Source organism: Macrosteles quadrilineatus, unplaced genomic scaffold (genome assembly GCF_028750875.1).
Source record: "Macrosteles quadrilineatus isolate MER2022 unplaced genomic scaffold, UCM_ALF_1.0 Scaffold_2__2_contigs__length_208266976, whole genome shotgun sequence".
Lineage (NCBI taxonomy): Eukaryota > Metazoa > Arthropoda > Insecta > Hemiptera > Cicadellidae > Macrosteles > Macrosteles quadrilineatus.
Window position 1 is genome coordinate 63,371,231 of NW_026542595.1, and position 9,529 is coordinate 63,380,759.

At 34.1% G+C, this 9,529-nt stretch overlaps 1 protein-coding gene across 1 annotated transcript; it reads left to right on the plus strand.

Annotated features, from left to right (window-relative positions):
• The first annotated feature begins 6,205 nt into the window (after positions 1–6,205).
• On the plus strand, positions 6,206–9,205 carry LOC128985335 (uncharacterized). The gene is made up of 4 exons (XM_054404750.1): positions 6,206–6,416; positions 6,942–7,091; positions 8,300–8,513; positions 8,981–9,205. The coding sequence occupies exons 1-3, from the start codon at positions 6,251–6,253 to the stop codon at positions 8,323–8,325; spliced, it is 342 nt and encodes a 113-aa protein (XP_054260725.1). The 5' UTR covers positions 6,206–6,250; the 3' UTR covers positions 8,326–8,513; positions 8,981–9,205.
• Positions 9,206–9,529: the final 324 nt, after the last annotated feature.

The window sequence follows — 9,529 nt, forward strand, 5'->3', positions numbered from 1 at the left end:
AAAAGAAACCGTCACCGTTAACCACTGATACTAGACGCATTGACGTATCAGTTACCACGGTGATTTTCAAATATCAGTGAAATATATCAGTGACGTGATTTCACTCCCATCACTAATTATTGAAAAGGATTGTTAAGCATGGTCTTGGATATACTTTGATTCAATGTAGGTCACACGAGCCTTTTTGGTAGTCTTTTTCAAAGACTTTTCAAAGACTCTTCAATGACATCTACATCACCATCCGATAACAGAAGCATGCCTGGAACATTTTTTGAGGTTACTGCAGGTCCTTCTGTCTTTTTCCTTGTACTTCAATATAGTCTCCTCTTTCCAACACGATTGAGTTTGTTACGAGCACAACAACCCTCCTTCAGTATGTACATTAGTTTTTCTTTGCACCGAGCAGTTACAGCATTGTGCACTTTCAGAACGAATCTGTTAGCTTTCAGATTTTTCTTTCCTTCAGTATGACATTTTTAGTTTGGCCAAAGTAATTCTCACACGGAGCATTGCTCACTCTCTTGAACACTTTATCATTGTCACCTTTTAGCAAAAGTCCAGACCAAAGTGGCAAATATGCCACATATCTTTTTGCTATGACCTTAGCGATGGCAGGACAGAAAAATTCGTTTTGTTTTTCCTCCTCTGCGTAAGCAGTACTCTCAGAGGACGAGGAGAATGGAGTAATCATGTAGTTTTCCTCTTTACATCAATCGTTACCGGACTTAGAAAATTCCATGTTCCGCAAACAATTGTACATTCAGAGCATATGTCTTTAAAGAACGGGCTTCCCTGTACAATGAACTATACTTTTTAATCGACACTTCATCGACGATTTCTTCATGGTATCCTTCATCAGAGTCGTACAATTCTTTAGGAATGTTTGCGCACTGTATTTTTAAACTGGAAAGTGCATTTGCTACAATAATGTTGTAAATTGGAGACAACTGCGGCGTAAAGAGGTCTGTAAGTACTGTTTTTATTGTCCTGTACGAGGTTATTACAAAAAAAAAAATCACTTGCAAAACTAACTGTTTCAGAGATTTTCTGCTTTTACTGTTTATGCCAAGTGCTGCAGAGTGAATGTTATTGACACACATCTTCACAAAATGACAACAACAAATGTGTACATTTACGATGTTATTTGTCATAGCTTGGTTCGATGACACACAACTGTAGCAATTAGTTAGATATGACAAAATATCCATTTTGTTCCAATGTACACACGCTGCCTCAATCATTGCCCAACTGAAGTCAGTCAAAATACGTCTACATAAGGGCCATTTTTTGTTCGCAACGAGGAAATCTTTCAACATAATGAGCCACGAACCAATAAGAAGTGAATTATGCTTACGAGAAATGTATTCAGACAATGGTATTATGCTGTCATCAATTTGGAATGCAATGACGAAATAAAATACTCGTTTCAGGACGTACGACAGTACCAGTAGCATCCAAATGTAAAACAAAAACCTTCTTTTTACTTTTGGCTTTCTCCTTAGCAATGATGGTAACATCAAGCTCTTCGTGACTGTAAATAATAACCTGATAGGGGTGACTTCAATGTTGCAGGTACCTCTCTTTAGCATTTTTCTGTTGGTCACGCATCAAGAACAAATCAGTTAGACTATCTTTATGTAGATCATCTGCGGCCAATGCTTCACAATTAGCCTTTCTCATCAGACTTATGATTTAGCATCCAGTATATTATTCAACTTTACTGATTCTTTATCATATTTATTAACTTTGTCGAACCTTACAAGGGATGCACCTGTCTTTAGGAGTTCCTTTTGGGTTGACCGGTAAATGGACGATTTTACCCTTGACCGGTAAATGGACGACCGCAAAATGGACACAACCCTTTCATTATATCCCTGGCTATTCCACTTAATTCTCTGTTTTTTGTTGTTGTAAGAATGCAAACATTGTTAGGAATTTGAATATACGTCGGAACTAACTGATACGCTTGAGTGTTCCTTAGAGCAAACCAATCGGAACGTTGTTACTCTATTGTGACCACAGTACTGTAACAATAAATTGAAAGAAAAAGGCCACTCCTTCCTTTTGAATAGTTGACATTCTTAATTTGTAATACACAACCTTTACTGACATGGAAAAAGCAGTCTGAAATGTTTTTCGGATTGACATTAGTCAACAATTTTCCTTTCTCGTTACACATGTTTGACGAAGTTGATTCTGGAATGTCGAAACTTACCAAATGCTGTTTACATACATTTATTGTAACTGTCGATTGCTGTCTTTGTATGTTACAGTTTCCAAGCAATTTGTTTCAAAATCAACAATGACACCTTTTTTTTAATGTCGACTGCTTACACTGAAAGTTTGGAGACACTTCTGGTATGTCTGGATTCGGCTGCTCACTATCCGAATCAATACAAACAACCGTTTCAGTCCTATTATGACCAAGAGGTACTTCTGGGATATCTGGAGTAGACTGCTCTCTACCTGAATCAAAACAAACCATGTTGTCTATAACAGGGCTGTTATGATTAATCACCTTTACATATGTACTCTTTATATTTACAAGAGTGTATTCTTTTTAGGATTTAAAAGGTTTGCCTCTTTTTTAAACACATCATTCGTTACAGTGTTTACATCTGGTGTATTTACCTGTAGTACCTACAGATAAAACTCACCTAAGAAAACCTAAAAATTGGTCCATTCATGAAACTTACAGGAATCGTAGTACTTACCATTAGGTTTTGAAATGTGAAGAGTCCCTAGTGATTGTGGGGTTGGAAGTACCATTTTATGGGGGTTGAAGTTAATGGGGTTAGTGATTTTGAGAAAAAATTTTATTTATGGGATCCAAACAAGTGGGGGGTCGTTTTCTATGTTTCTTCGGATGCAGAATAAAAAAAGAAAAAAAATCGATGCAACCAACAGTTAATAATTTTTAATAATTATTTAATAAAAATAATAACTTTTAGTTTTTTTAGTTAATAGTTTTTTTATTTATTGTTCTTCTACCAGTATTCTATGTTTATACAGTATTTATTTATGAGGTATTTATAAATTGTAATTGTATTTTGGAAATGTATTTTTTTGATGTACCCCTTGAGGGAAAATCAATAAAGAATGATGATGATGATGATGATGTCTCTTAGGATGCAGAATAAAAAAAGCACAAAAAATCGATACAACCAACAGTTAATAAGAAAAAGACTAATTTATTAATGAAAAGCTAAATATGACAAATTAATTAGGGTAAAATAATCCAGGAAATAAAAATTATTACAAAATTGATCATGAGTCTGTGTCATATGTTCAAGTTGTGAGGAAAATTAACCAAGAAACTCGTAGTACGCCTTTTTAACCACCGCGTGTCATATTGTTCATCAGCTACTGATGCATCATCACCATCCATGGAATCGTCAGGGTCTTCTTCGTTCTTCTCAGCTTAGTAGTGGAGATGGGTAGCAGGAAAACATTTCAGTTCTGGTGGCGATCTTGCAACTTAGATTGGTGATAATATATAAGACCAAGAATGTAAAACCGCCCAGAACTCAAATTTTTAGGACCTCGGTCGCCCAGAATGACGTCATCAATATGGCACCCGTAAGAGAATGCTGGGTGGCTATGAATTGGTTATAACACCCAAATGTGTGAACCAATTTTAATGAAATTCGGCATACAAGTGCTTGAATACGATATCTAATCCCAGGTTGTCAATGGTCGAATTTGATCAAGTTATTTAAAAATGGCGGCCGCTAATAATCAAAATAATTAAAATGTTTCAGTTTTTTGTTTTTTTTTCAACTCTCTTCAGAGATCTGAAGCAATCGTTTCATTTTCCTTGCAATCACGTGTTGTGATACCGTCTCTGCATTTCATTGAATAGGCAAAATAATCTCACAGCAACAAACCTGCAGATTAATTGAGTTTCCATTTGCCTGATTTCCATTTGCCTGATTTTATTTTCAGTTAAATCCATTCCAATATTAATTTATATTATATTCAATATTAATTAGTTCCTAGGTTTGCTGCTACGGGGAGGGTAATAAAGTGTGTGTTTTTTTGTTATTTTAATATTAATGGCTTAGGTGAATATAAATAAATTTTCAAGTTTGATTAAAATATATCCATAAACGAGTTAACTACAACAGTTTATTTATCCTCCATAAAAATAACATGTGAATGATAAATTTATAATTTTTGAATTTTCTTGGTAACCAATACCGTAAAAAAATTCAATGAACAAAATTATTTGCTTTTTAAGGTATTCAAAATTATCATGGTATTTAAAATGGTTAGAGAGAAATTGGAAAATTGTATGTGTACCTATAGGGTTAAACAGGGTGTCCACCGACCGGGAAAACCGGGAATTATGCGTGAATTTTGGTCTAAAACCGGGAATTTTCTAATTGAATATTAATCTTATTTTTAACGTAAATTGCTCATTTTAGACTTAACCAGTGCTACCTTGAGTTGTAGCCTATCTCCTTTAGCTCAGTGTCGGAAAGCGACCAAGGTACTGTCATTGACTACATATTATCAAAGAGTTGTGAAGTCAATGGCCCTACGTATATAAAATAAAAATAATAAGGGCAATTTTCGAATTTATATTTTTAATTCACTAACTAACTAAACTGAAATAAAAATATTTAACATTGTGTTTTATTTATCCTGCCTTTATCCTATTTCGTATTTGTCTGCATTATGTTACTATTCAGCTCCATTTTGTTAAGGTGAGTGATACGTTTCAATTTGGTTTTATTCTGTTTTACATTAAACAAAGTTACAGACAGTGTTTGTTTTTTTTTAAATCAATGAATAGCTAGTTTAAAACAAGTTATCTATTTGGAATGATTGTAATACTGCCAAACTGGAAAAACGAGAGGAAGAAAATGTGTGTTTAATATAGTATAGGTTGTTAGATTGTTCACGGCCTTTCTACCAATTCCCTCCTCTACTCCAATCCAACTCCAACTAGAACAGAACTGACTACACACTCATGAAATCAAGATGGCGGCACTTCTATTACTTTGATAATAACAAATAACTTTTAAGGTAAGTTTAAATTATTTTGGTTTAGGTAATAAATATTTTGTGCCTCAAAGGTGAAACTACGAATTTTTTATACTCACATTTTTTTACATTAAAAATGTATATCCAATACCATTGTAACACATTATTATATTGATTATTTTGCAAAACTTACTCAAGCTATGGCTCCTGTCAAAACAAATAAGACTGTTGTCGTCTACTAATATCAAGAAAGGCTAGCCTTGTAAAATGCTTATAACCAAGTTACAGGCCTATTTGGACATTATTCTTGAGTTATCATATAGTAGCTATTGCTCAATAGGCTATTAATTAATGAACCTGACGTATGAATCAGATGTCAGTAACAAGGCTACTCATCCTTCACTCATACTCGCCTTGAAAGTTTTAGATACACAATGGATTTTGGTGTGCAATTATAATATCTATGTTTAAAATGGGGAAAATGTGTGAAATCTTCCATTCTTCATGTGTGTTATATGTAGGCTAGTAACCTTTTTCAAGAAGTTAGCTGAATTAAACTTGATCAGAAAATCTAAACTAGGCTCTAGGAATAACCCTACCCTAGTAGGCATAGCTTGCCTAAGTTTATATCTCATAATATTAGCAAAATGCAGTAACTTAACTGAACCCTAATTTAATCTAAATTATCATTATTGAGCCTATGGAATGCAATTTATTTGGAATCAAATAACAATGTTTGAGTTAAGTTAAATGGTAGGCCTAGGCTAGGGTATTTATTTCCAGAATAGGATACTAATTAAGTTGGTTAGGTGTAATTGGATAACTCTTTTTTTAATTAAAAAAGACTAGACTAGATTGTGTTGGGGTTATGTCAGTTTACTTAATTTCAGTGATAACATAATCTTTAAGCCGTGCTTAACCCCTTGCTTATGTTGTTTTGGTAAAGCATAACTTGGCACAATGAATGAGAATTACTAAGACCTACTTACTGCATGATGCCTCTTTTGGAAAGTTTTAGTTAGTTTAATTTAATCCCTTCCTTGGTCTCTTGTAATCTTTCTAAAAACAAATGTGTTTTAACTTAGGCCTAACTTATGTTTCAGATGAAGAAATACACCCATGGTGAATGTGGATTCCAAGTCGGGGGGGGGGGGGGGGGGGGCTAGACGACCCTGAATTTAAGTCTTGGCTTTCAAGAGGAAACGATATGTACACAGCCAAATGCAGATATTGTCCTACTACTACTATTGCTATATCATCAATGGGAAAACAAGCACTCAAGAACGGGAAGTCATTTAAAAGGCAAGAAGCACATACAGGCGCATCTATGGCCCGGTCTGCTAATTTGAAGTCTTTCTTGAAGAGTAGCACCGTTACTTCAGCCACAGATGACCAATCGTCAATAAAGCCCACATCAAGAGTTGAAGGTAGGTTATTATATAAAAAAAAATGCTGTCTCAGAATATTGATTTATTTTTTTTAAATTTGTTATTGAGTAATCTATGACACAAAGGTAGATCATGTCAAAAGATTTGGAATATAGCCTACAAACTAAAGTTTGGCTGTAATGTTTGGGGATATAAATATAACTTAAGCATATTAATCTCAGTTTTAAATGTCAGTCAGGAGGTTGTATGCATTTACATAAAAAAATTAAAAAAGTTATCTGGAGGATTTATTTTACAATGAGGTTAGGATAATTTGAAGGGGTTACCTACCTACTTAGTTTACAGGGGTTCATATAGGCAAGGAAGACAATGGCATGAGTTTAGCTATTAAGTGAAGTGTAAATAGCTTTTGTCACAATAACTTTACACTGTTAGCAAAAATCCCTATTTTAAAATGGACTTTCCACACAAGGATTCCAACTAACATTTTTTATTTAAATTTTGATGTAAAGTAGCTTTTTATATGTTTAGCCTAGCCTAATCCTTTTTTTGTTTTCTTTCCAGAATTTGCGACTATGTTGCCTGGGCCGTCTTCTTCAGGGTCATCTAGGACAATCTTAGATGCACCAAGCACCTCCACAGCTACTGTTGCTATTGAAACCAACTATGATGTAGGCCTAGACACAGTGTTAAAAAGTTCAGCCATTCAAAAAGGTAGGCCTAATCTTTTAAATAAATACTTAATAGACACAAAAGTGACTGAGGCCGAGGTTATTTGGACACTGCACAGCATCTGCACTCACAGGTCCAACCGAGCTACTGCAAAAGGTACATCTTGAAACACCATTTCCTGAAAATGACGTCATCCAAAAAATGCAGCTTGAACGGACAAAAATTGGGTATATCACAGTATTTGGATTGGCTCCATATTTCAAACAAGAAGTTGTTCGTGATATACAGGATTCTTGCAAATTGAATGGGTATTTTGCTCTGAGTTTTGATGAATCCCTAAACAAGGTCAGCCAAAGCCAGCAAATGGAAATTGTTGTTAGATTCTGGAACACCAACAAAAATGAGGTTTCAACAAGATATTTTACATCAGGATTCTGAAAAAAAAGCCACAGCGGCAGACTTGCTAAAGTCTTTTCTGGCTGCAGTCAATGACTTGGATTTAAAAAGACTCATACAGATTTCGATGGATGGCCCAAATATAAATAAGAAGTTTTTAAAAGATCTAGAAAAACATTTTAGCGATGAACTACATTTTGAGCATAAAATGCTGAATCTTGGTAGCTGTGAATTGCACACCCTCAACAACGCTTTCAAGAATGCAATCTCTGTCACAGGGTGGAATCTCATCCAGTTTTTAAGAGCCATCTACAATTTCTTTAAAGATCATCCTGCTAGAGGAGGAGCATATACCCAAAAGCTTCACTGCCATTCAACAAGTGAACTATTTTCACAGCCATTTGAATGTGAACTAACTGATGTTAGTTTTGCTTCCTTTTTTAGCTTGCTTATTTTGTAGTTGTGATATTTGCTATTTCTTCATAGACAAGTTAATTAATTTAGTTTTTTATAAATACCGGTAATGGAAGTAGTTTCCCTATTTTAGTTAAGGTTTTTATTAAATTGTTTAAAGTATAGGTTTTTTATTATACACATTCATTTTTATATTTTTATACACATACGCTATAATGTAAAATATGCAAAGTTTATAATCTAAGTTTTCCAACATTTACCAATTTTATGTGTAATTTCCCTCACATCTTTCCTTAAAAATGTTACACTCAAAACATTAGGGAACGAAAAAAAAATGAATTAAATCTGTGAAGCTGCTGACAAGTTATGGTGTGATCAACAAAAGCAGGATTGATTTTGGTATATTAAGTTTAATAATATTTGTGTTAATTATTTTCCAGGAACCATTCCATATCAACAGAGATAAGTTGCACTTGGCAAGGCAAGTAAAAAAAGGAAAAGCAGGTGATTCACTGTTCACAAAAAACCTATTGACACTTCTTTGGGAGCCTGAAGTCTTGGAGAATAGGAGTGTTACTGGCAGAAAATGTAACGCCCTCAAGGACGCCGAGGCAAAACAACGTTTAACTCCACAAAAAATGGACAGATTAAAGAGTGAGTATAAGTATTGTTTATCTAACCAATAGACAGTGATATTTTAAAATTGTATGCTTATTATTTCTTTTTTTTCTAACTTAAATCATATTTTTTTAAATTTTAATAAAATTCAAGCTAAAACCATTCAATCAAAGCCGGTGAGGGAGGTATCCAGTTTAAGGTGAAAGGAGAATAGGTAATGTATGACAAAGAGTCAACTATCCATAATTGTTGATCTTTGTGAATAAAGGTCATTAAGTAGCTTTTGTTTTTCAGCATGACTTTGAAGTTTCCTCCCCTGAGCTTATCAAAAATCTTAAATTCTAATTATTCTTCATTTTTTTAAGGGGAGTTGTTAGTAAAAATATACAGTTTTAGATGTTTTGGAATTATTATTGCTTTCAATAAGCAACAATAGTTGACAATCTGGTTCTGGATTTTCACTTAAATGGAATAGGTAATTTTTTTATCTTTTCTTGTTTCAGAACTTTTTCAAGAAAGGTTGTATGACGAGGACCCAACCATATCCACCAATGAAGTGGAATTACGCACTGCAGCCATTAATCAATATGTGAGTCAAAAGATATTCACTCTCAACAGAAGCCACTCAACTGGACTAAAGCCCCGAGAACCTCTGGAGACAAATATTTCAAAGCGATCAACCGATGCCTAGGATATTACTTATCAATCTGCAGACAGTTTATGTTTGCTAGGACATGGTTATGTTTGTTATTTTGTATATATCCAGTTTCAAGATCTGATTCTTAATTTTTTCATATCTTAAAGGTTTACTTGAATATTATCTTAAGATTGTCAGGTTTTGTGTTCAATACGATCAACATTTCGCCACAAGAAGAAATGCTTTTATTAGTAATTTGACTATGTTATTTAAACTATTCACTACTGTATATGTGCGCTATTTATACATGGTTGCTGACTGCACTATAAAGGTCTATAGTATGCAGGCGTTATGCAACGTCGACAGTTAGAACGATTCGGAACAGTGTCGGCAAGTTATCTAGCATATCTGCATT